The sequence below is a fragment of the Larus michahellis genome, chromosome 21 (assembly GCF_964199755.1).
Source record: "Larus michahellis chromosome 21, bLarMic1.1, whole genome shotgun sequence".
Lineage (NCBI taxonomy): Eukaryota > Metazoa > Chordata > Aves > Charadriiformes > Laridae > Larus > Larus michahellis.
Genome location: NC_133916.1, coordinates 7,733,385 through 7,759,800, shown reverse-complemented (window position 1 = coordinate 7,759,800; position 26,416 = coordinate 7,733,385). Strand labels below are relative to the sequence as shown.

The 26,416-nt window shown below is 49.4% G+C and overlaps 1 protein-coding gene across 7 annotated transcripts; it reads left to right on the top strand.

Moving 5' to 3' along the window:
• Positions 1 to 14: 14 nt before the first annotated feature.
• On the top strand, positions 15 to 26,376 carry DENND2C (DENN domain containing 2C). 7 transcript variants are annotated; one of them, XM_074564686.1, is made up of 19 exons: positions 15 to 100; positions 7,695 to 8,659; positions 10,285 to 10,433; positions 10,989 to 11,101; positions 11,498 to 11,665; positions 14,409 to 14,505; positions 15,254 to 15,298; positions 17,627 to 17,814; positions 20,000 to 20,109; positions 20,606 to 20,675; positions 21,030 to 21,107; positions 21,925 to 22,065; positions 22,345 to 22,493; positions 22,890 to 23,067; positions 23,383 to 23,424; positions 24,388 to 24,493; positions 25,090 to 25,329; positions 25,685 to 25,771; positions 26,207 to 26,376. In XM_074564686.1, exons 2-19 carry the CDS (start codon positions 7,851 to 7,853, stop codon positions 26,236 to 26,238), a joined length of 2,802 nt encoding a protein of 933 aa, XP_074420787.1. In that variant the 5' UTR covers positions 15 to 100; positions 7,695 to 7,850; the 3' UTR covers positions 26,239 to 26,376. The 7 variants fall into 7 exon arrangements, with proteins under 7 accessions (XP_074420787.1, XP_074420786.1, XP_074420790.1 ...); XM_074564689.1 differs by lacking the exon at positions 15 to 100 and adding an exon at positions 104 to 184 and having other exon boundaries at positions 25,090 to 25,311; XM_074564687.1 differs by lacking the exon at positions 15 to 100 and adding an exon at positions 104 to 184.
• Positions 26,377 to 26,416: the final 40 nt, after the last annotated feature.

The window sequence follows — 26,416 nt, the reverse complement described above, 5'->3', positions numbered from 1 at the left end:
GCCCTGCGCCGGGGGGCGGGGCCGGGCGAGTGGCGGCCGCGCGAGCCAATGGGCGGGGGCCGGCGCGCGCCGGGAGCGTCCTGCGGGAGCGGCGCCGGCGGTGAGACGGGGCGGGGGGCGCGACGGGACGGGGCCGCTCCTGCCCCGCCGGGCCCGGGGCCTCGGGCGGGCGCTCGGCCGGGGGGTGAGGACTTCGCGCGGGGTGGTCGCGGCCGGGCTCAGGGCCGCTGGACGGACGCGGCGGAGGCGGTCGGGCCCGGGTGCTGCACGGTCCGGTCGCTGCCGGTGCCGGCCCCAGCCCCAGCGGGGGCCTGGGGCTGCGGTGGGGCGGTGAGGGGTAGGTGAGGCGGCGTGTGCCGCTCCTGAGCGGGGAGGCGAGCGCGGCCGCGGGCAGACGCCACCCCCGGCCGGAGCCCCGCCGGCCGCGGAGCTGTCGGGGGCCGTGGCGGGGCCGCAGCTCGGTCCCGCCGGGTCCCGCCAACGGGTCCCGGGCAGGCGGGGCCGTTTCCCCGCGGGCGGGCAGGGAGCGCACGAACGGGAGCTGGCCCCGTGGAGGACGCCCAGCAGCTGCCTTGGAGCGGTGACCGGCCCCGCCTGTCCCCGCAGCGCCTCGCCCTGCCTGCCCGGAGAAGGGGGCCGCGGAGTCTCACCGTGCTCACAAACGCCTGGAGCGGGGTGCGGAGAGGGCCCGGCCGGGCTCTTCCAGCGGTGCCCGGTGACAGGACGGGCGGTGATGGGCACACGCTGCCACACGGGAGGGTCCCCCTGGGCATCGGGAAACACTTTCTCACTCTGGGGGTGACGGAACGCTGGCACAGGCTGCGCAGGGGGGTGGGTGGAGGAAGCCCATCCCAGCGTGGTCCCCGGGAACCTGCCGGAGGTGGCCCTGCCTGAGCAGGGGCTTGGACAAGGTGGTGCCCAGAGGTCCTTTCCCACCTCAGCCACTCTGTGATTCAGCACGGAGTTTCTTAGGGCAAATCACGTACTAGTAGGCTGTGATGTGCGGGTAGGGCCCCTCCTAGCAGCGCCGTCCTCCGGTGCGGGGTGCAGGCTGGCACAGAGCAGCCTCCCCTTGCCTTTCCCAGGTCGCTGTGCAGACCCCTCTGTTCCATGGCCGAATGCAGCCCGTCTGAGTGGGCACCTGCCTACTGTGAGCAATAGAGCCCAAGTCATGGTGGGAGCTCTTCCCCTCAACACCTGGGATTTACATCAGCCCTAACAATGGAGGAAAAACAGAAGAGGAGTTGCAGGGGCTGTTTTTGCCCCCGGAAATGTGCATTTGGGCAACAGTGGTTGTGGTTTCTGCTGTCCCTGTCTGTCACAGCTGCAGAAGGGAGGGACGAGTGAGCGGGTGACCTTGCTGCACGGGTAGGAAGAGTGGAGCGGAGAAGTGAGAAGCTGCTGCAGAAGCTGTTGTTGCTCTTCCAGGGCTCCATCAGCCATTGGGGAGGTGCGGGAGCCCGTCCTAGCTGGGGGGGCGAGGGGAGGGCCTGAGGCTGGGTGTTTGCTAGAGCAATGGAAAGGTCCTGACCAGGGCCAGGAGTCCAGTGGCTCCCCAGGCATTTGATGTCTGGTTTCAGTCGCTGCTCAGACTGGTTGTCCCTTCAGGGGCTTGCAGGCAGGATTGAGTGAATTGCTTGCCATCTAACCATTTAGAAGTTAAACTCCTGCAGGGATAGGATGTGGTGAGTGAAAAAATGGACCCTGAAAGAGTTTGGGCACTCTGTCCCAGAAAGCACATGCAGGACTGCGTGCTTCAGTTTGCCTTGAAGGGAAGGCATGTGCAGACGATGTCTGAGGGTGTCGGAATAAAAATGGGGGGAATCAATGGTGGTGGCCTTGTAAAACATTCCTGCTTGAAGCAGCTGGCTGGAGGATCCATCCTGGAGTGCCGAGTCCTAGCACTGTGCATTGCTGCTTGGCAAAATTCCTGTCTCAGTCTTGCAGTACGGTTGTGGCTCATTCCCCGTAACTCTGCGAACATGTTACCTGGATGTGTGTCTGAGAGGTTTTCTGTGCTGCCTTGGTCTGACCCTCTGAACCTCTTGGGGTGGCCGCCTCGGTGCTGCTGAGACTTTTCCAAAGGAATGAGTGGCTGGTGGTTGTGACCCAGTGCAGCCCATCTGTGGTGGCCCTTGTGAAATAAAGGTGGTCATGGCTTTACAGTGATGTCAGCCCTGGGGGAAGCCTGGAATCTCACCTCTGAGAGCTGCACCAAGAAACGGCTTCCAGGATAACTCATGTTTTGAGTTTAACCTTCTCTCTGGCCCTTCTTTGGGTCTTAGCTCTTGTGCGAAGCTGCAGCATTCCTGGGGCATGCAGCCAGCCTGTAGCATCTGAGTCAACTGCTGCTTTCAGCGTTGCGAACCTGAGCATTCAGATACTGTGAGTCAGGTTAAAAAAGCATGACTTCAAAAATAGTACGTTGTGAGTTCTATGTGTGTGTCCTCTGGTATAAAAGCCTTTAGGGCTTACATGTTTAAAGTGGTTTTGTTGTTGTTGTTGTTTTTTTTTTTAATCATGGGTAAAGACTTACTTTCAAGAAGTTGAATTTCATCACTTCAGAAAAAACATGAAAGCTGGAAGATCCAGATATATCTTTCCTGTCAGTACAAAAGTTTTAAGACTCACGGCAAAGGTTAGACTTAATCTCCTTTTGCCATGTAATTAAGATTAGCATCACATTGACTGTGTGCAGGGGCTGTGCTCTACAGGCCCACCTATCTGATGAGGTGGAACTCCATTCCTCAGCATTATATGCAGAAGCTTCAAATGAGTTAATAACTAGAGTCGCTCTGTATCGAGATGGAAATGACTAAGCATACCACATTCCTGAAGCGTTACTTATTTTGATATAAAATCTGCTTGTTTGGTACTGCCCATGTCTTTTAGGCATTAGCATGGCAGAGTTTTGTTCAGAAAAGCTTCAGCTTTGTTCTGGAGCTGAACAGAATGGGAGTAGCTGAGAACTCTGGAAGGCGTCCCTGCTGCTGTGCTGCTCCCCTCATCCCTCCAGGACCAAGCTGGCAGCTTCCCTAGACTTCAGAAGAACAGAAACTGTCTTTTATTCGGCTACCAACACAGGAGGCTTGGTGACAAGGAGGTCTCTTGGGTGGTTTAGAGACGCACGACTCTTATAAAAGGACTGAAAGATTGCTTCAGGAGCGCATGGGCTTGCCAAGTCAGTGGTTTGCGTGTTTTCATGCCTGTTGTGCATCAGGATAAGGTAAGATGGTGTGTTAGTGCCTTTGTTTAGCTAATCTGTGGCACGGGGGTTGTGGGGTACCAGCAGCACCTGTGGTGGGTGGGCTTGACCTCAGCATCAAAGAGTATTTTATTCTTGGACAGCACTGGCAGCATTCTCTCCTTGAGTGCATGGTTTCAGGAAATAGAATTGTCTTGAGACTTTCCATGGAAAATGCTTAGCGTGCTCTCTGGCTTTCAGAATTGGAAAAAGAGTCGGGGCTACCTATCATGTGGTGTGAATGCGTCTCATTCTTCTGCTTTGGATAATGATACGGAAGCTGTCTTCAAACAGTGTGGATCGGAGAGGCTGTCTTTTGGGAGAAATGTGTGATACTTTGTCTACAAATTATTTAATTTCTCATTACCCAAAACTACTGCTTTCAGTGAAATAATTCAGCATAGTTGACTACACTGAACTGCTGTAAGTACTAATGCAGTAGGGATGATAAATTTGGCTTCTGTGGAAATGCTGGAAAGCATGCTGGAGGCACTGAAGTTTGGAAGGAGAGGTCAAGAGAGAGCAGTTATGTTAAATCTGGTTAGTTTGTGAAAGGCACCTGAGATACGAGTGCTGGCTGCCTGACTCTGCTGGTCTCTGCTGGTCCTGTGTCCCTAAGCTGTGCTTTGGCCTTTCTTAGGCTGTGTCTGAGGGTTACCTACCTTGGGTCAGACCACCCCAGTCTGCTCTTTCTTCACCAAAGATCAGTCTCTACCCCTGCCCTGGCTCCCGTGATGAGCTTAGATTAAATGCCTGGTTCTTGATAGCAGCTGTCTGCCCTGCAAGCCTGGACAGGTGAAGAGCTGCATTCTTCTCCTCCTTGGATGGTTATTTTGGAAGATACGGTTCAGGGCTGTGGCTGGCGGAGCAGCGCTGAGCAGGAGAGAACATCGGGTGCTTTAAACTTGTGCTCTACCTTTTGTGTTTAAGATGAGCTGGGAGCCGTGTGTTTCTAGTTGTATCTGGTAGTTCAAATATCAATGGCATGCCTTGGAAAGACCTTCACTGTTGCACTCCAGACTGTACAGCTTCTTGGGTGAGTGAAGTTTATTGCTTCACCTTCTAAGTAATATTAGTTGTCCAGCCAGTGCATGGAGCTTCCCTGGCTGGAGAAGTAATATCACTCAGTAGGTTTATGTTGCAGGAGAAGAAATAAACTCCATGTGGATCCTGTTTCCGCACGTGGGTCTATGTAGCTCTGGATGCTCGAGTCAGGTAATCGCTCGAGCACTGGGTGAACTGCTTGAGCTGTGGGCACTTGTCAGTGAGCAGAAGCAGAGGCAGCATGGCAGAGACAGTTTCACCAGGACCTGCGTGCTGGTGGGGACCGAGCTTCTCCACGTGTTTCTCAGTTGCTGGCTGTGCCTCATCATGGAAGCACCGATGTGGACAGTGGGAGAGGTCGGAGCGTTAGGCTGACTTGGGTCGTGGCCCTATACCAGGAAGCAGAAGAATGTCAGGCTGGCTGAGGAGACTACAGCAAATGCACTTTTTGTGGCACCCTTACTGTCAGTGGCAAGAAGAGGGGTACAGGGCACCTGGCGGCCGGCAGACCAGACCCTCTTGAGCACAGCAGCCCCGCGCGCTCCAAGGATGGACCCGGCTGGACGCTGAGTGGGGCTGCTCGGCCCCCTCTATGCAGTGATTTGCCCTCATGGACGCTGCCTGCAGGTGTTTTGCCGGGCCGCTGGTCAGAGCCCCGGGAATCTGATGGCTGGTGCATTTGGGGACGGAAGCTGCTGGGAATCAGGGAAGCTGGTGAATCAGGGAGCTGTTGGTGCCATGCGTGGGCTCCATGATGGCATACGCTGGCCTCGCAGTGCTTAGTCCTGTGAATAAGCCCATTGCCCTACACTGCAAGGTCTTTCCAGGGGCCTGTCCCTGTGCGAGTCCTCCATCCAGTGGTTGAAGACCTGGCAGGGAGTCATTGTGCCTGGTCTAAAGCTGCGCTGGCTGAGAGGAGGCTGTTTTGCCCCTCTCCGAGCCCGCCCTTCCCCATCGGAGCCTTTGCTTCTTTGCTGGTTTGTGCTGCAGGTCCTCGGGAGCGGGCGCTGCTGCTGCAGAGTGGCTGCAATGGCACGGGAAAGGTGAAAGTTCTTTCCTGTCTGCTAATCAGGGCTGTGCAGGCAGGGATTGAGGAAGGATGGCTCTGCTCTGGCTCAGGATGTTTTGGAAACAACTGCTATTTATAGGAGCGAACTGGGGCAGAGGGCCGGGGGTCTCTGCGGGTGCGGTACCAGGGCAGGGGCTCGGGGAGGTGCGGAGAGGTTTGCTGGGCCGTGTGTTCTCTCATTCTTGAACTTGTTCAGCTCTTTCCGTCTTCTGCTGGCTTGTCCACTGCCTGTGGGTTGCTGCTGGTGGCATGGGGAGCGGGGGCATGCGGTGCCGTGCTGGTTGTCCAAGTTCAGCTCGTTCACTGCTGAGTTGGGAGAGTTACCAACAGCTGTCTGGGACAATGTGGTAAGCAATGCCAGACTGCAAGAACCCACTCTGTTCTCTGTGGAGACAGGCAGCAGTGAGCTTCTTGCCACAGTGAGCAATGCTGCTTTGGTAGGGAGTGTGAAAGTGCAGCAGAGAGCCAGGGCTTGGTGCCATGCGTGCCAAAGCCATCACTGAGTTGCTTGGGGAGCCCTGGGCTGTCCTACATCAATAAGCTTTCCCACTAACTATATCAAATAGGTCTGCCAAGGCCAGTGCTTTTCCTTTATGTGCCCCACAAATACCTCTGCTAAGCAGATCAGCAACACCAGGGACCGAGCTGGTGGCACCGGAGCCCTGGAATTTGAGGTGCAGTGTCACGGGTGGGAAAGGTGCCAGCCTCCGCTGCAGCGGGGGCTCTCCACACCCAGCCTGGAGCATGGGGCATGAGCCCTTGTCAGGCAGGTTTAAGCTCCTCTGTCTTCCAGCTTGGTTTGCTCTCCATCCTTGGTTCTGCAAATTCTTACAGGCTCAGGGGAGTCAGCGGAGACTCTGGGGTGTTGTGCTAGCAGCTTCAGAGGACACGTACCCAGGTTTTGGCAGCAGGAGCTGGCTGGATCTGTCAGGTGGAGCCTGAGTACAGGCTGTGTTTGGCTATGACCTGCGTTCCCACCTGCAGCAAGTCTCTCTTGCTTTCTGCAGAGGTCCTCTGGTTTCGCTGCATGTGTGGAATGGGGACTGCTTGCTGCTGTTGTTGTGCCTTTGCAGGGAGACTTCGTAGTGCACGGGGAATGTTACTGAAGGCAGCATGGCCAGGCTTGCTGCATGGCGACCTGGCCTGAGCCCAAGCATTGCTGAGCGCTTGTCTCCTCATACAAATGGTGAACGTTAAATAGACCTGGAGGGTTGGGACCTCTGAAATGGGGTAACTGGAGAAAGGGAGGAGCGGAGCATATTAGAGCCTTTGGGCTGCTGTCTTCTGTACAAGATGAGTTTTCAGCTCTGCTGGCATATCTGAGAACGCTGGGGATGTGTTGTGAGCTACAGGTAGAGCTGGAGGGCTCCAAGGCTGGGGACTCCACACGTGAAGTGGCTGTACTGAGGTCATACAGGACCTGTAGGTGCTGAGTCCGTACAGCCACCCAGGTTCTCCCTGGGTTTCACCTGCCTTTTCTTGCTGCAGGACTATCTGGAGGACTGTTTGCTGTATCCTCTGGATTATATGTTGGGGTAGTCTCAAACAGCATAGCTCCTGTTTGTGCAGGCTCTGCTGGGGTGGGAGCAGTCATAGGCTTTCTTTACCGTTCCTTCTCTGCTGATCTAAACATGGGGCTATTTTCCTCTTGAGCATGGGAACTCACCAGTTTCCTCTGCCTTTTGGCCTCTGTATGCCTTTTAAAACGTCCCCTGGCTGCAAGCCCCAGGCTGGGCACCACTGCCCTCCAGTCTCTCTGATGGCACGTTTAGGTTAGGTGTTGGCAAGCAGAACATCAGACAGGTTTTCACTTGTGTTGTGCAGCAGGAGAGCACTTCTGGGATCAGGAATGCAGTTGGGCTCTTCTCCAGTCATCACAACTGTCCTAGTCCTCCTGTGTGAAGACACCGTGCTGCAGTGGTTTGGCTTTGTGCTGTCTGAGGTACAGGGCATCAGGAGAAACTGAGTGCTCCTGCCTGGCCTCCATTGGTACCAGGGGCTTGCTGAGGGCTCTGCTGCAGAGAGGCCCTGCTGCTGTGTTCCTGTGCCATTAAATAATTTCCTTGAGTTTGGACCCTTGGGATCCCTGGCTGTGTTTCGTTCCTGTTGTGGTGTTTTGTTTGTTTCTTAAGCCAGTGAGACCTCGACTTCCTTTTGTTAGCCCTCCCAGATGTGTGCTACAGAAACAGGCTTTGTGGGGAGCGTGCTCTGGAAGCCAGTCTTGAACGTGTGATTTGGGGAGGAATGTTCTTCAGCAACTGCCAGAGAGCAGCTGGGACCTCCTGGTGTTGTGTATGGCTGGAGTGCAGCTGACGGTTCTTTTCTTTTTGTCCGCAGGTCGTGCTAGCAGGCAGTCTGTGCAGAGCTGACACCCTGGGGCTCTTGGACACAACTGGGTGCTTTGGAGTCTCATGCCAGCTTGATGTGTGCAGGGCACGGGTGGACCTGGACAAGGCTGGAGATGGGGTGTTTTTAAGCACATTGGCACTTGCCATGCACCCAACAGGGTCAGTGGACAGTAACTTCTCCCGCTCTGCTGTGCAGACCCTCTCCCGGAGCCACTGCCGCAACATCAAACAGAAGATCTCCCAGTGGGAGGGGAGGACACGAGGATGCTCCAGCAAGGAGAAACAGCATCCGAAGGACTTTGGAGTAAAGTATGATCCCAGCTGCGATGCTCTACCCAGAGTGAAGCCGGAACATACAGAGAAGGGCGGAAAGACTGGGTCCAAAGATCCAAAGAGCCTGGGTTTGGACTTCAGGGAAGATGCACGAAGCTGCTTGCAGATTGATAACTGTGGTGACCTCAAGCCCTGTGCATGCGGCCTCGCTTCCCAAGCCAAGGAGAAAGGAGAGTGGCAAGCAGGCTTCCTGCACCCCGGGGCGAGACTGCCCCCAGGGAACTTCTATACCTCACAAGGTCTATGGAGGAGAGTAGATCCCCTTCTGCCTGGCAAAGCCCCACCATTTCCCTTGGACCTTCAGAGGAAGCAAGGGAGGTGTGGCTCCACGGGAACAGAACTTAAAATCAAAGGAGTGGACCCTCTCTGCAGGGCAGAGAGGAGCTTGAAAAGCATTTACACTGAGGCTGAGGGGCAAGAGGAGGAGCCATCTGTTGTCCCACCACCCAAGCCCCGTAGGACTTTCCGCTATCTTGCAGAGAAGGGTGCTGATAGCTGTAGTGATGCCAGTGCTAGCAGGGAAGCTCCCCTACAAAAGCAGCATGGAGGAGATTTGGTGTCATCCTCCAACAATCCTGAGAAGAGAACAGCCACCAGGAGGATCAGAGGGAGAACCCAGAGGTACATCGATTCTTCTCTCGTGTCTGAAACATGTTTCCTTAAATCTCTTTCTAGATGGATTTAAACAGTTTGCTTGCTACCATATCCTTGAGGAGGTGCTAGGACTGATGATGCCTCTGTTGATGGGGAGAGGATATTTCTGGATGAAAGTATCCCCTTTCCAGCATTGAGTATGTGCTGCTTTTGCTGCTGATAATCTTGAAAGAAGGCGAAAAGCTCCAAACAGCTGTCAGTCCCACACCTTAAAACAGAGCTGAATGACAGTCTGTGGGCCCGGGGAGAGTGCTGTCAGCTTCTTGCCCTGAGCTTGTCCTCAGCTGCAATTTCTGGATTACAGAATAGCTTTCTCTTGGGGTAGCATGGCTGTTAAATGCTGCTGCTTCCCTGTGAGTGAGATTCTCTAGTTGCTTAAAGCTGGAGACTGCCAGTTATGGGTACCCCTGCTGCAGTAGATTTGGCCACTTTTCCCTCTTTCCCATACGTAGGTCCCTGTTACGGAGTGAAAAAACCTCTGAGCTAGTTCTGCTGTGTTCTGTGAACGTGATAGGTGGAGATGTGGCTAGGACTCCTGAAACCTCCTTTCACCATGGCAAAGCGTGCAGCAGCGAACCAAATTTTATGATGATGGGCTAAATCCCTGCCAGCTCCTTTGTGACCTCTGTGACATAAATTAGAAGTGGAGGCCAAGTGTATGAAAATGCAAACTCGCGAATGCAGTAACACCCTTAGCACAAGCAGTAGGAGAGGTCCAGTAGAAAACAGTGCCCTAATTCTGAGAGCTGCTGCAAGTGCTTAGTCTGCAAAACATGTTTTGGGTTCTTGCCTCTGTGACAGGCTGGGACTCACCATACCTACTTGGAGTGTGCTTGGCCATGGAGCCTCCAACTTTATTTTTAATTTAATTTAAAAATGTCCCAGAGTAAGCGAATAGAACTCGCTTGGTGTGCTGGTTTTGGTAGGGATAGAGTTCATTTTTTTCGTAGTAGTTTGTGTGATGCATGTTTTGGATTTGTGATGAAAATAGTATTGATACCACACCAGTGTTTTAGTTATGGCTGAGCAGTGCTTACACAGCCTCAAGGCCTTTTCTGCTCCTCACGCCGCCCCACCAGCGATGGGGTGGGTGTGGGCAAGAAGCTGGGAGGGGACATGGCCGGGACAGCTGACCCCACCTGACCAGAGGGATATCCCAGACCAGATGACGTCGTGCTCAGCAGTAAAAACTGGGGGACGAAGGAGGAAGGGGGGGACATTTGGAGTTATGGCGTTTGTCTTCCCAAGTCACTGTTACGTGTGATGGAGCCCTGCTTTCCCGGAGATGGCTGAATGCCTTCCTGCTTATGTGCACAGCTTTTGCTTTACCTATTAAACTGTCTTTTTCTTGACCCATGCATTTTCTCGCTTTTCACCCTTCTGAACCTCTTCCCCCATCGCACTGGGCGGGAGCAAGCGAGTGGCTGTGTGGGGCTGAGCTGATGGTGGGGGTTAGACCCCAACACTTGGGAATCAGAGAGTCCGGAGTGCTCGATGGCCCTGAGGAGGACCATGCTCTGTGTGGACTGGAGACAGCAACTCACTGGTGCATGCAGATGCCTTTAGAGAAAGTTACTCTGGTTTTCCTCTAGGAAATCTTTTGAGTTTGAGGACATCCAGGGCTTCCGCAACCGGATAGGAACGACCAACTTCCACAGACTTCGAGAAGAGACAAATGGCAGTACAGGATCCAGGCTCGTCTACACACAGTCAGAAGACAACATCTACGAGGACATTATCTGTAAGTGCCTGTGCTTCTGGGCGATGCACTCACTTTATTTAAGAGTAGCAAATTTGCCTGGGAGGGAGGAATGAAGATGAGAATGCACTGAGGCCCTTTCCAGCTCTGTGACTTTTAAGGTCTTCCCCATCTGTGATCCTTTATTGATGTTAGTAATTGTCTGGATGCGAGCAGCCTGATTTCAGATGTCATGGAAGGTCGCTAGAATTGGCCTGTGCTAAGCTGATTTCTTTATTAGCTCTTCAGAAGCTTTGCTTGAGTGCTGCACAGAGATCAGTGTAAACACTGACAAAATTGCCTGCTTTGCAATAGAGCTACTCGCTCTGCGGTGGTAGAAGTGTTTTATTTTGCTGAGACTATGTACAGCTTGCCAAGTTGATGGTAGTGGGCTGGAAGGATCTTTGAGGGGTGGGAATGTAAACCATCTTAAAACAGGGCTCTTTCAGACCCTGTTAAGGCTTGGCAGACAACTGCACACTCTCCCTGCTTAAATCCCTTGCAAGAACACAGGACTTTACCTCCTTTCATAAATCCCCTGTCCAACACTTTTTCCAGGTCCTGCAAAAGAGAACCCCTATGAAGACATTGGAGCACTGCCTTTACCCTTGTGGAAGGTCCCATCTGTCTGGAAGCTACCACCTCCTCGGAGCACCAGTAGGGCTCCCAAGGTAGAGTGAGGAGATTAAATTGTCATGTGTCATGTAAATTGTCACAGAGAGTCATCCTCCCAAGGGCCCTGTTTTGTGCTTCCCCCTGGCCCCACATTCCCCACCGCTATATCATTGGTTTTCCTTATTTTTTATTGTTTGCTATTAGTGTAAATGATAATGAACAGACAGCTGTTGAACTTAATCAACAGTGGCAGTTGATTAAGCCGCTCAGGAGCAAAAGAATAGGAACAAGAGAGTGTTGATGAGATGCTTGAGTGTGTGGGGTGGGATGGAGAGCTTGGTTGAGCAGGAGGCTGCAGGGAGTTAATAATTTGTAATGCGACTCCTTTGACTCTGAGCTTGGACCAAAACTTAATCCTGTGCTTAACCATCTCTTCCGATTCTGTTTTCTAGCCTCCCCCTAAACCTCCCTTCCTCAGTCGCAAGACTCTTGAGCTAAAGCCCTCCCAGACAAGTTTCCAAGGGAAAATGGTGAAGGACACAACGCTGCCTGTCACACTGACTGAGTGGAAGCTGTTCCGAGCAGTAGAGGCTGCTAGCAAGAGAAAGAACTTGCCCTGGGTGAGATTTAACATGAAACATTACTTCTTGCATGGCATTTTGAACTCTTGTTGCTTTGTCTAGCACCTTCTAAGTGCTTTGTAAGTGGCCACAGAGCTGTGTATCTGGCAGGTGAATGCTGGTTGGCACTGCTGTGTGTGTGGACAAGTGACCCTGCTCAAACCATTTCCCTCCCAAGCAGCAGGACAGATGTTCGGGGATCAAAAAACAGAGTTCCAGTTCTGGCTGGAGCAGTGGTGATTTTGTTGGCCAAGACTCTGCAAATGTAGCACTAGGTGTTGACCCGTGGATCAGTGCTGTGTGTCAATACTAGCTCTTCCTCATGCTTTGTCATTTAAGCCTTGTTCCCAATGCCTCCGTGAAGTGTGATGATGCTGATTTTGTGCTGAATGCGGCACAGGAATGCAAGGAAGCTCCCTGTGAGCTAAAGGGACAGCTCTGTAGAACTGTGTGTACGTGTCCCTTGCTCCTGATGGCTTCTAAGACTGACCCTTACGTTCTCAACACAGGCACCGAGTTGTTAGATGGAAGTTCTTGACTTGCCATCAGGAACATTCCTTTGCAGCTGTTTCATAGTCTGGGGGTGAAGAGCAGCTTTTAGGGATAAGCGCATTTCACAAAGTTCTCCCCTCTGCTGCCTCTGGCTGCTCCCTCCTGCCTGTGTGTAAAGGCAGATGTGCTTCCGAGGCCAGGGTAGCGAGAAAGGCTTTTAATCCACCTTTACGATGGAGGACTCTGTTGTAATTCTCATTTGATGCTTTGGGAATCTTTCTAGATACTAGTATCGGTCACCAGCTCAAGTCCCTCGGTGATAAAATGCAGCATGTGCTCTAGGACAGCTGTGGCTACCACTGTAGTGGCACTTGGTGTATAGGACTCAAATTCCAGTTGTGGTAGTGGCAACAGCTTACTTTTGCCATGGTGAAATCATTTGACTTCTGCAGATCGTTGTTTCTTGTGAAAATTGGGTGTATTTTCTCAAATTGCACAAGACTGTGAGGTAGAGTTGGACAGCTGCAGAATGCTTTTCAAATGTTAAGTACTTTAGAGAAACAAGCAACTTCTCTATGTGTTTTTAAACAAACTGTAGGCCTGTAAAATCAAGAAGGAAATGGCAAGATTGTGAAAATGCTGTGATGGAGAGTATCTTTAATTTGGAAGAAAATGAAAACATTCTCCAAACGCAAACCTGTTCCAAAAGTCTGGTAACAATTTACATGCAGGGAGCACGCTTTTTTGCTCACAAGGAATTGAGCCAAGATTGTTTGAGAGATTGAGAAAAGGATTGTAGTCTAAAAGGAAAAACCTTACTTATTGCTTAAGAAACACATAGCTGCCTTAAACACACCCAGTATCTTTCACTGGTGACTAAACTGCACAAAAATCAGAACAGAAACGGAATCCTCTAGGTGAGGCTGGATGGTGGAGGGGAAGGCAGGCAGATCTCGCTGGAGAAGCACTGCTGGCTGCTGTGGGCTGATTTCTTCCTTGCAGCCTCATCGGGCTGGGTGGGTGGACTGGCTAATGCAGAGAACGGGGAGAAATAGATCTGAAAAGGAGAAGAGCCTGAGCCTAGTTTGTTGAGCTGGGGATAAAGGCTTGAGCTGAAAAACAGGTTCTTTTGCTGAATTATCTTCCTTTTTATGTAGTATTTGTGGTGACAAATGGCTGAGCCCCACCCTACTACATTCAGTGGGAGCATTTAATGAATTTTTAACTTGAGACAAGAATGAACTTGACCTGCTCACTGAGTTTAGCTTAAATCCTTCCTCACAATGAAGTGATAGCTGCCTTTGACACGCAGGGTGCAGCAGCCGCCAGCAGCGTTGTACACCTGGCAGCTGAGGGAGTCCAGAGGCCTGTGAAGGAGTGACAGAAAGCATTAGGACTTTGGTTTTAAGGCCGTTTTGAGCAGTGGAAGGAAGGTTAACAGGGTTGACTTGGAGCGTCTAAATGCTAACCTGTCTTTCATGTCTGTACCTTAGTCTGCATTGGGCTATGATTTTTTTCCAAATTTTTTCTTCCAGTGGACCAGGTCTGTGGTGTCCCTGCAGCATAGACCCATTGTTCTGTTCCACTGTCTTTCTTCACCTGTGCAAAATTAAAGTACATAATCCTTTCATTTTAGCAAACTACTCTGGGACAAGGACTGTACTTAAGAGCAGTTTTGTTCTGTGACGACATGGTGCTTTGGGGAACCTACTGTAGCTGTCTGACAGCCAAGTACAGCAGAAAACTTAAAAAAAAAAACCCAAAACAAACAAAGCCCAAGCTACACTGAGAGCGCTCTGCTTTTTCTGGGCTTGGAAAGAACTGGGAAGCTTGAGAGCACGCGGAGTTCGGGGTCCTTTGTGGTGGAGGGCTAATAAGGTATTCTTGCAAGTGCCTTTGCGGTTGGGCTCTCTGATAGGAAATGGAGATATGATGCTAGACACTTTGCTGCGTCTGACATCTGTTTGGTAAGCCAAGTATGATAACTTCCAGAATGCTTGTACGGTTTGGTGTCAGCTTGGAGTTGTGCTAACAGTAATCTCTCTTGTAGCAGGAATTCTGTGCCCACTTGTTATCCGGTGAGCGTGCTAAAAGTGCTATACAAGCAGCCTCTGAGCCAGGGTCGCTGACAGGACTCGAGCAGCCTTTCCTGTGTTGTAGCGCTCCATGTAGTTGTTGGGCTGCAGTCTGTTGGCACCTTGACCCTTTTCTGTACCCCGACCTTAACCTCTGTTTCTGCTTTGGATTTCAGCTGGTACTGAAAATACAGGAAATCTTTGATTCTAAGCGTGGAAAGAAGAGGGTGAAGTTGCTCGGTCCTGCTGGGAGAGAAGCACCTCCAGTGAAAGGTATAGAGGTCTCCAGCAGCGTTTTCTTTGCTATAAACCTCTTGCACGGCACAATTCCTGTACACCCAGGGTACTGCTGCAGCCCAGGCACCACCACCTCCTGCAGCTCATGCTGGGCTGACTCAACAGTGCTGAACCCCATGTCTCGCAGCTGGAACTGTTGAGCTTTCAGCACCGCTAACGTTGGGAACGCTTGCCGAACCCAAGTTTAACACAGTCACAAATGGAAGATTCCATTGTGATTCCTGAAGAGCTGGCCTACTGGTTAAAAGTGCTTTTTCAAAAAAGCAGAACAAACCCAAAAATTGCCCACAAAACCACTTGACACAAGAACTACCTATGTCTACTTTACTCATTGCTTTAGTGCCTCTAAAGTGATATTCTTGTGTTCTTCTGACTTTGAAGTTGTGGTATAGTCTTTATTTGTAGTATATTCTGTTCAGCAACGCTGTTAACTTTTATAGCAGCATCAAATAACTAGCTGGTTTCTGTCCTTTGCCTGTGTTCAGCTCACCAAAAGGTGGTTTAACTGGAAACAGTGACTTGATATCAACTCTGCTTTTTGAAATGTACTGTGGTAGCACATTTGCCAGTACCGGCTGTTCTTTGCTGATGCTTTGAGCGGGAGAGGTGGGTAGCCCTGGTTGATGTTGGTCTGATGAATCTAAAGTTCTCTCTCTTTCCCAACTTTGGGTGTTGCCCAAAGTTGTTCTGCATGGCTAATAAGTGAAAACTATGTGTGTTTCAGGTGAAACCAGTGGGAATGAAAGTGATACGGAAAATCAGCCAAAAAGTGAGTGACTCACAGGGGCTGGTCCTGTCCCCACAGCACTACACATTTGGCTTAGGCTGTAATGGGACAAGCACACTGACTAGTTGTGGCTTCTGCCGAGACGGGGAACATCTAAGAGGCAGCATGGCCAAGGCTGGGAGCTGTTGCTGTGACAAATCAACCTCTATTTTTGCCACTTCTCCTGAGCCCTTGAGGTTTAATGCCATTAATCTGCCATTTGCTAGAAGTAGATTCATTTTTGGGTTGGTAATGTCACAGTTAACTAAAATATGTCTTGCAGGAGATTGTCCCTGGATCACCTTTGCTGCAAACACTTGGGGTTATTTTCCCCCTCCTTCCTTCCCTGGGTTCTGTTTTATACGTATAATGGTGTGAAATACCCTTTCCTCTGGGGAGAAATCACATGGTTATTTGTCTGGTTCCACAGTCCTGAGTTTGAGCTACAGACTTGAAATACCTACTTGGTTTTAGCTGGTGTGGGAAGGACCAAAGAGGTCTTAGTCTCTCTATGGGTGAGGTTTGCGTGCGAGATGGTAATGGTTGCCCAGCAGCCCTGATGAGAGACCCTGTCATGTCTCTAAGCAAGCATCTAGCAAAAAGGAGCAACCGAATTGTTTGAGGCTTTTCATTTACTTGGAGGGAAGTGTACAGAAGGCCTTAATTTAGAGCAAATAGTGAAGTTCCACTTTTTTATGTTAAGGAGAGTAATGGGGAGTGAAGAGTCTCAGCAGAAATACAGTGACTGAGTCACTGCCTGATTTAAGAGTTGTTTCCAAAGCGTCCAGAATGTGTCATGGTGCCTGGGCCACAGGAATTTCTTACAACAGAGTGCTGTGCCTGTGCTTGTGAGTCCGTACTGCCTGTTGGGATGTGCCAGCCTGCAGGTTTGTTGGCCAGGAAATTGGCTCTGCCTCTCATGAATGCTCCTGATGCTTTACGGGGTGGCTGCCTGGCAATTACTGAACTGGTGGAGCTGGGCTGCTTCTCGCAGCTGGGCTTCCCTCATCGCTACTGAGATATTTGACACGGTTATGATTTAGCAGCAATTCAAAATTTGTTAATGATTTGAGGCGGATCAAGAGGTTAAATTTTAGCTGCACTTAATCATTAACCAGTTTAAGGGTTTACAAGGCAATTTAACAAAATAATTGAACAGTGACCTAATTACAGATTCGAAAATTACAAGATTCACACTAACTTACTATAAGGTATTCAAATCAATATATTGGTGTAAACACCAAAGCTTATAAACACACGCACGATTCAGGGAGTCACACGCACAGACCACACGAGTCTTTAACTTCTAGGACTAATGTCCCTTTGCAGGGGGTGACTCCAGTGAGCCAACAGGTGCCCCTTTTCCTAAATCAATATATATGTGTAGGAACACAAAAACATATAAACAAGGAGACAGAAAATATTTGGATCCAGTAGAATATGTGAACATCCACTCTTGTAAGAGCTAATGTGTATATTGGGAACACATAGACAGATAGAGGTGGACGGATGAGAGGCTAGCCTATAGTTAAAATTTCCCTCTCAGGAGTTTAGAGTAAATACTCACAACTGGTGTCCCTCAGCGGTGATAACTGAGGCTGGAGAAGGTTGACTCGCCCAGGCCCTTTAACCCTCGAGCTGTTTGCCTGAGCGTCCCAGCTCAGGGGAGATGCTGCTCACAGCGTGCTGCAATCCAGGAGAGCTCGAAGGGTCTCACTACTTATAGGGTCCAAGATAATCGACTTTCAGGTACTTTTCTGGTCCAGCTCAACTCAGACAATGGGATATTCTGGTATTTTCTGCCAGTTGCAGAAGCCTAGAACTTGCTAGATCCTGAGGTTCTGGTATCGCTTCCCTCTTTGGGCCACCGTCCAGGTGTTGTCAGGTGGTGATCAATTATCGACTGTTTCCAAGGGAGCCAGGTGCACTAAGGGATTGCCGTAAATTCTGGTCCATCGCCCTTCACATTCTTTCCTATTTTATGTTGGGTTGTTGTGTGACCCAGGTGGGGGGAAATCGCGCCAAGCACCGAGTGGCCTGAGGAGGGGAGGGTTGCACCACCATAGATATGTGGAAGGAATGTCAGGACAGCAGGAGAATGCTAGCTTATCAGTGAGAGGGATTTGCAGACCTGCTGCTCCCCTGTCTGGAACAGCTCAGTGCTTGAGCAGCTGATGCAGGAGTCCGAGTCCCGTAGAGCGCAGCGGTGATGTTAGGCAAATGCACCTGTCTCTTTTCCCCTTCTAAAGGTGGTGACGAGTCCTCTTCTGTGACCTGTGGGTGTGTGGCATTGATAGCCACAGGCTGCTTTTGGATTTGTCCTTTCTTCAGGTCAGCAGAGGTGCCTGCTGCAGGCGCAGTTGGCCGCCAAGAGGAATCCGCACTACCAGACTTTGGAGAGGGATTTGATAGAGCTTCAGGAGCAGCGTCTGTTTGAGCTGTTTGTGGTGGTGTCGCTGCACAAGAAGGCATCTGAGATGACATACACACCACAGATCATACAGCAGTTTCCCAGCAAGGTAGGAGCTGCATGGAAGCCTGCCCACGAAACACACTCAGCAGCTGTTTATTTCCTCTTGCAGTGTGTATCCTTTCCCAAGCTCTGTACTGGTGAAGGTGCCCCACTGGTTGGGATACAGGCTTGGAATATGAAGCACCTTGGTCTGTTACAGACCTGATGTATAGCATTGGGCATTTGTTGAATCTCTTTCTTGATAATGAGTTTACTGTCTTTTTTTGGAACTAGGAAGGCTCCTACTCTAATTCTAATAAAGCCATACTCTATTGCGACACAGTGCTGAGGCAGCCTGCAGGAGAGGAAGGGGAGTGCAGTGCTCTGTTCCCAAAGCTGGCACGACCTCATCCTGGTAGTCTATGATTTGTAAACAAGGAGTGAAGCAATTTGACTGATGGTGCACAGGAACTAGAATCCCAGGGCTTTTATGCTTATTTATGCTTTTCTGGGAAAAAAAAAAAATAATAATGACAAAGCCATGTGTACTAGTCCCCAAAAAGCAGAGGAGAACTGTGGAAGTTAAAGTACTGTAGTACAAGCCATTTGAAATGAGCTCTTTCTCTCTGTTCAGCCCAAATGGATGGCAAGGTCAGTGTGTGACTCTGAATTGTGACTCGGTGTACGCAGTAGTTTCTGTGAAGCTGAGAGGATGGAGCCTTGGTGCTTGCTTCTGTGCTTCCAGATGGAAATGAATATTCAGTTGTCACCATCTAGGCTTGTACCTGCTGCCTTCCACCAAAACCGAAGTAATTCTATCTGTGCTATCAGGAGTAAGCCAGAGATTATTGAAGAATCTGCATATCATCCAAATAGAGAAGGAGATGTCAGATTCATTAAGGGAGGTTATGTGGGACTCCAGCAGGACCTAGTGTCCAGCTGCATAAGGAATTTGTGTGCAAATAACTCTATAGTGGCTGAAATGTGTAAATATTTTGGATTCACAAAATGAGTAAGAGACTAAAGCCAGAAAGAGTGCGCAGTCTTAATTTAGTGGGTAAAACTGAACATACGTAAATAATGTTTGCTAAAAGTGCAAACTTCAGGGTGTTAGCAGGAAGAAGGGAATGTAAACAGATTTGGCTTTTCCCTGGTGCAGCCTCTCAGTCTGTTCATCGCCTTTGGGAAGGGCAGCGCATTGTTCTTTTCCTGCTGCCCAAGCAGACAATCAGAACCAACTGTACCATGGGGCTCTTCACTGGCTTTTCTAAACGTAATAACAAAACAAGTTATTTTCTCAGTGTTTATTTATCCTCTGCTCAAATTACAGTGTGCTGGTGGGTGACTTTATATAGGACAGTCTTTTGTGTTGGGATTTTGCAGGAAACATTGCCCAGTAATTATGGAGGTGTTCTCATTACAGATTTGTCTCCCTTCTAAAAATAGCCTTGCTTCCAAGTAATCTGCTTGTCACCCTCTTCTTTGGGCTGCGTGCCCAAGAACATCAAAGCTTTTGTACAAGTGTTACTCTGTGAAAATGTTGTACTGTTTTCCTAACGGCTCCTTCATGCTGTCACAGCTTGGGGCACCGGAGTAGCCTAGATGTGCTGACTGACAGTGCAGTGTCTAAAATCAGCTTTATGCAGTAAACTTTCCTCTTCTTGGTGGCTTTTCATACTTAAATGTGATCTCTCTTATTTGAACTCTAACCATTCTATGATTCTATGAAAATGTTCCTTTTGCCCCTTCTGGGCAGTTTTGAGCATGGAAAGTTGTCCTGTAGTCTTTGAGGGATTTGACTTGAGCCCACACATGGTAACTGGAACATGTGATTTGGATACACTCTTTTCGCAATTGAATTATGAGCGATCTGCACATCACCAGCTGAACGCGTTCCTGTTCCTTTAGGATCTTCACATCTAGGAATAGAACTGAGGCAAGCTGACGCAACCATCACTTGGGGGGGGTCAGTTCTAGCTTCATTCCCCAATAAACTTGGCCATGCTTGTAAGTCCTTACTCAGTTTTTAGCAAGACCAGCTGGGTGATTTTACAAAGGTCCAATCACCAGGAAAGATGCAAGAGGGAACTGGGAATCTCTTAGAATCAGAATATGTTTTCCTACGCTTGTGCATTAGCTATCTGATGGTTCAGCATTGGGAAGATATGGGAAGATACTGTCTCCCATTGTTTTCAATGATGCAGCTGTGCACCACACTTCAGTGATTTCAAATGCATGTGTCGCCCCTCCAGCATGAACATCCCTTCAGACAGTCAAAGGATACTGAAGAGAGGCTAAAGGTCATTCCCAAGTTCTGCTTTCCAGATCCCAAAGACTGGTTTCCTGCATCAGACCTTAAAAGGTAAAGACTTGTTTTTGAATGCTCATGCCAGAAACAGGCAATGCTGAAAGCTTAGGTATGAGCCAGTTTCCTGGACCAGCGGAACTGCAGCCAGAGCAAAGGAAAATGGGAAAGGCTGAATCCCTAAACCCTGTGACAGGGGAAGATGAGATATGGAGGTGGACTCACAAGTGCTGCTTCTGCCCGAGCACCGTCTTTCCTGTAAGAAGGAGGTTTATAACCTCTGTTCAAGGCCAGATCCTGGGGCTGGGAAGTGCTTCTGTTGCTCCTTGGCAGAATGGAGAGGCAGCTGGGAAGGAAGAGAGCTGTCGTTGCTCAATGAGAGTCCAAGGGCTGCAGGTTTTTACACTGAATAGAGCCCGAAGTAGTTTGCTGACCATAGCAGGGGGTCTTCCGCATGACCAGGAGAACGGCTTGTAGTTTGCGTGCTTGCTTTGTCAGTCTCTTCTCTGAACTGGATGGTGAATTTAACCCTGACTGTTCTTTGGTTCCCCAGTGAAACATTTTCTTTTGTGTTGACGGGTGAGGATGGCAGCCGATGGTTTGGATACTGCAAGAAGCTCCTGGTAAGCATCTGTGTGTTGGGTGGAGCGTAAAGAATGCATTGATAAATGCACAGTCAAGTGTGGGATGTGAATCAGCAGTCATTTCCCACGTGGGTTAGGCAGTGCCTGTGCTGCTGCTGAGGTTACTGGCCCTTTGAGTGCAGAAGGGAAGAAGCATGATGATGCCCAGAATACAGTGAAATGGGCTCTGGGCAGGAAAGGCAGCTCCTGGAACTGGTCATTCCTCAGGAATCCTTTAAATCAGAAGTGTAGAGGGAACCACAGCAGAAGGAATTTTGCGAATCAGCTGCAGTGTAGGTGCTAGGTTCTTTACTGCATCCCTGTTCTCAGCATAACTGTTATGTTGCCTTTCAGCCGGAGGGGAAAGGGAAGCGCCTTCCTGAGGTATACTGCATCGTTAGCCGCCTGGGCTGCTTCAATCTCTTCGCCAAGGTGATGTGGGGAGAGACGGTTACTTCTTATTGGACTTGAGCCTCTGACAACCTGCAAGCTCCAGAAAGTAGCTGGATGCTTCTGTGCAGTCTAGAATTGCTCAGCGATTGTAACCCGTCCCAGGAGAGCAGTGCTTCCTAGCTGCCTTTGCTTTGACAGGGCAAATAAAATGATACCAGTGCTGAGACTTGTCAGCTGATACGCAGACAACTATTGTTTCAGCAAATTATTGTCAGGAAGTGGGTTCTAATACCTGATATTACTGATGGTGCCCCTTCACCCTCTTCTTCCATGACTTAGAAATGGAAAATCAGTTTAAGGGGAGGGCGGGGGAGGAGATCTCAGCTTGTTTCTCCAAGCACCATAAGGAGTAGATAAAGAGGTAAAGACTGGGGAGAGCTACTGCAGGTAAAGGGCAGCTATTGCAGAAGAATACAGGGGCAAACTTATAGTGAAAGCTGCTTTCTAATCATTGGAGCACAGAGTTTCTGGAACAATGTTTCCGAAAGATTTCCTGGGGAGGAGGACGGGATGTTGCTCTTCTTATTCCTCTAACTAGTTGTGAGAATTTGGTTACCACGTACAAGACATTCCTTGCAGTAGCAGGAAACTGGATTTGGGAATGGAGGGTTGTACTCACAGGTATCTATTCCCGTTTGAGAGGAGCTTTCAGAGGGGTCCCAAGGGAGGGGGAGAGGGCTGTGATTCCATTGGAGCCTTCACATGTAGCTGTGGCACAGGATGCTCTAGCACAGGCTCATATTCCCTCTGGCTCACCAGCAGGCCTTGAACCAATGTCTGACTTATTTTCCTGCAGATTTTAGATGAGGTGGAGAAGAGGCGAGAGATGTCCCCGGCCCTCGTACACCCGTTTATGCGCAGTGTAATGGAGGCACCTTTCCCTGCTCCTGGACGCACCATCGCTGTGAGGAGTTTCCTGCCGGGAGCGGGAAATGAGGTAATGGTGGTCAGGGCCGGCCTTCCCCTGCCGGGGCGTCCCCGGGGCACGGCAGCACTTTGCAAATTGCACTGTAGAGGGGTGTCGCCTGTAAGTGATTAGTCTGAAGGTAATGTCCTAATGTCCGAAGGGAGGCCGTCGCTTCCCCTTGAGTCACCTACCACAGGTGTGATTCCCTGCCTTCCGAGAGAGCTGCATGGGGTCCTCCCCAGGCCGCCGGGTTCCCCTGTGAGGGCCCGGCCCGCGCCATCGCCCCTCCGCGCCTCTGCTTCCTCTCAGGTGGTGGAGCTCTGCCGTCCGCTGGACTCGCGACTGGAACATGTGGACTTCGAATGCCTGTTCAAGTGTCTGAGTGTCTCGCACGCGATTCGGGTCTTCGCCTCTCTCCTGCTGGAAAGGAGGGTGATCTTTGTTGCTGACAACTTAAGGTAAAAAATGAGTCTGAGTGACTGGTCCTTTCTGAGGGACGCTATTCTTTCTTCTGTGTTTGGGCCTGTTTCATGTGCAAGCTTCTCTAACTTTTTGTAAATATTTACATTTAAAAGCTTTTTGCAGACTTCCCACAGAACATGTGCATGCTTAGAATTTGGAGCATGCTATTTACCCACCAGGAGATGAGGGAATGTTTCCTGTACCTCTTTAGCCTGGGGTGATGCTATTTCTAGCTCCCCATAACTGACTTTAAAAGTGGATGCATGGGGCTTCTGCTAATGCATAAACAATGTACGTGAATTACATTTTCACGAGCATTTCTAACCTGTGTCTGCAGCCGAGTACTGAACGAGACATTGACAACCCACTCTGTGCTTCTCTCACCTTTCCAGCACTCTGTCTAAATGTGGCCATGCCGCAGTTGCAACGCTCTATCCCTTCACTTGGCAACACACCTACATACCAGTCCTGCCAGCTTCTATGATTGATATTGCGTGCTCTCCGACCCCATTCTTAATTGGCATTCTCTCCTGCTCGTTACCACAGCTCCAGGACCTGCCCATAGAAGAGGTGAGAATTGGGTGCATCACAGTGGAGGGACAATGTCAGTGGTAGGAGGCTGACCTCTCTGGAATAATCTCTGTGGATTCTCTCTTAATTTAAACTCTCAAACTTTTCTGAGACAGTTGGTGAACTGAACAGGTACATGTCAGGGTGTTCCACTGTTATCAAAGATAAGGAATATTCACTGTTCTTATAGACAGGCTGCAGTTAGGCAAAACTTGTTTCATGTGTGACATCCCCTGCCACTGGGGACATTTAAAAAAAAAAAAGTGTCTTTTTCTGTATAACAATATACCTAGTGTGTTTTATATCTCTCACCAGGTTCTGATTGTTGATCTTTGTGCTGACAAGTTCTTGCAAGAGGTGAGTGAAATAACAGTACCAGTCACTTGTGCTTGTATGCCAGGAAAATGAAAGAAAATGAACATAAGAAATCAGCGAAAGCTGTTATTCATGTGTAGACTCCAGTGGCTGAAGAAATATCTTGCATTCCTTTGTGATCAATAGAGAAGGGGACAGGCTTACAAATCCTTGTTGCAAGATTGAGGTGGCGTGAGGTACGGAGCTCTGCGAAGCCAAAGGTGCTGCTTACCTGAGCTGAATTTAAACACAGATACTTGGTTGCTTCGTTATGTGAAGTGGACCCCTGAGATTCTGTGCTGCTTTCTGGCTGTCTCCCTGTGTATTTGTTCTCTACAGGCATTTCTCCTCTCTCATCTGGCTGGCGTGTGGTTGTTGGTTTTGGGTTTTTTTTCCCTAGCGATAGTCTAGTAGACAAATTACCACGGTTCACTTGTGGTTCTCTGCTGAACTTTTCCTAATGTGCTTCTACATCACCAGACAAGTAGCTATAAACACACTGGAGAATTACTAGTTCAGGAGGATATCTGCATCTCTCTTTCCTTGCCTTACTGTTCTATTTTGCATTGCAGCCTGCAACTGGATAAAGGTATTAAAGGATCGGGGTTTTTTTAACCATAATGTTGAGACTTGTCGTATTTTCTCAACAGACTTCTGTTGTTCTTCTGTATTTTATGACTGGTATAATAAGCCTGAGTCTGTGTCGTGGATATAGCACACATTGTTTTGTGTTGGTCAGCTGTGTGTGTGACTCTAATAGTACGCATTCGGAGGGTGCTCAGCAAACGTTTTTCATTCTGTTGGAGACAAATGCATTGTCTCCACCAAGATATACCTATCATAGAGTAACTTCCCTATAACTGTTTTAGGCATGTTACGAGTCTTTCTCATCTGATCACCATAAGAAGGTTTGACTGATGGTAGGTGTTAACGCAAAAATGTTTTCATGGCCATTTTTCTCTTTAGGTCTCAGACGAAGATGAGATCCTGCCTCATAAACTCCAGGCTGCACTTGTACAAATCTTGGAAGAACGAAGTGAAATCTTGTCACATGAGCAGAGCGACATACAAGGTACTTCTACGGAAAAGTGTTTTCACATTAGCAAATCTCTACAGCTCCTGTGTAGTTGATATAAAAATGAGCAAATGGAAATAAACCTTAGGAGGTGACACTTTAGAAAGCTGTTTTCCTGTAATCTTACTGAGAACATCTCTCTTGTGAATGTGTTAGAAAGAAGTTTGGTGTCCTAACAATTGTTCCTCTTTTCACAATCAGTGTGTGTAGAGCCCTAGCGTGTTTGGGGCAAGCGCATCAGTTCTCGTGCTTTGAATTTTTCTTTGATTTTTTTTTTTTAATTTTATTTTTCGTAAGTGGCAGAGAGAACGTTTTTCTTAAACAGAAAACGTGGCAAGTTTCTGTATTTTAGAGGGTAATCTGACAGATCATTTTCAAAAGTTTAGAATGGAATCTGTCTCAGCTGCAGCTGAAAGCTGATATGGGAGAGAAATCTTAATATTAGAGCTGTGGCTTCTTTGATATCAAACATCTGAAATTTCATAGTCTGAGACAGCCAGCCTAAAAAATAAATGCTGCTCCTCTTTTTACAAGAGGAATGCCCAAAGTGATGAACGTAAAGGGAAATTTCTTTTCTGTTGTCCTCTTCATAGGTGACATGCCTCTCAACTCCCTGGTCTCTGAAGCTTTTGTGCAGTTCTTTGTGGAGATCGTTGGACACTACTCCCTGCACATGAATGTCACAGAAAAAGGGGAGCGGGTGTTCCAGCGGGAGCTGTTCCGTAAATCTCACGTGTCACGCAATGTGCGTCACTTCTTGCACTTCTTCATGGAAACGCAGATGTTTGCAGGGTTCATACAGGATCGAGAGCTAAGTAAGAACATGGTCAAAGGTGAGGTTTGATCTTACTTTCTTGTTTTACAAACTCACTTTCAAAGTATAATACCATGTGACTTTGACTCTTAAGAAGACTTTTGTCCTGGCAAGTTCTCCTGTTGGCGTTTTGGTGTATGGAGTAGCTCCATCTGATTACTCATAGCCCTTCTAATTACTCAACAGAATTCATCTTCTGAAGCAAAGAATTTTTGCATCTGTCTCCTTTCTGGGCTTGATCCTGCAGCTTATGTTACACGCATGCGTGATTTCTTTTTCGTAACCTCCTTGTTAATGATATAAGATGCCACATGCTAAAAGATGGAATAGCTCATCTCCGTGAGTGATTTTATTTTTATTTTTTCCTCCTTTAGGCCTTTTTGAGGTCCGTGCCCTGGAGTATTTGGAGAGTATTCCAGAGGCAGAACCAACTGGGATGAACAAAATCCTTCGCAGTCTTGGTAAAGGGACACCCTTGCTTTTTACTGATTTTTTTTTTTTTTTTTTTTTTCTTTAATAGATTTAGCTGTTGAGGAAAATAATTGCATGCAGAAGAGTAGAGGGCCCATTCTTTGCCTTGTGCACTTGTGTTCCTTTTGTTTACATTTGCCCCTTCAGGGGATGCTGAAAGCTTTGTAAGATTTTTCTTTCAAAGTTTGTGGGAGTTGCTTAATCACACAGCATCGTAGGGTGGGAAGGGACCTCTGGAGATCATCTAGTCCAACCCCTGCCAGAGCAGCGTCACCCCTGAGCTGCACGAACTCGTGTTCTAGTGTTGCTCTTGGCTGGGCACGCGCGAAGGGGCAGAGCAGCCACGCGCAGACGCTCCTCAGCCCCGTGACTCCTGGCGTGGCTTCAGCTCCTAATGTTGTGGTTTTGGTTTTTTTTCTCCGTAGGGAGTAAAATGAAATTTCTTCAGAAGAGATGATCGTGCGCTGCTGCGGGCCAGCGGAGCGGGGGGGGTGGGGGGATGCCGGGGCCGGACTCCTCTCTGCCTCCCGGCGAGCGGGGTCCCCGGCTGCCGCCGTCAATAACCATCGCACGGACACACCGCGCCCGTGTCTCCTTCCGCGCCGCGGGTGGGCGGGGCCGGGTGGGCGGAGCAG

Bases quoted from the DNA above. Each gene is read 5' to 3' on its own strand.
- DENND2C (XM_074564683.1), top strand. From the start codon at position 3,203: ATGCCTGTTGTGCATCAGGATAAG. The intron at 22,066-22,344 runs GTAATGGTGGTC...GCTTCCTCTCAG, and splicing joins TGCCGGGAGCGGGAAATGAG to GTGGTGGAGCTCTGCCGTCC. The intron at 24,494-25,089 runs GTACTTCTACGG...TCCTCTTCATAG, and splicing joins TGAGCAGAGCGACATACAAG to GTGACATGCCTCTCAACTCC.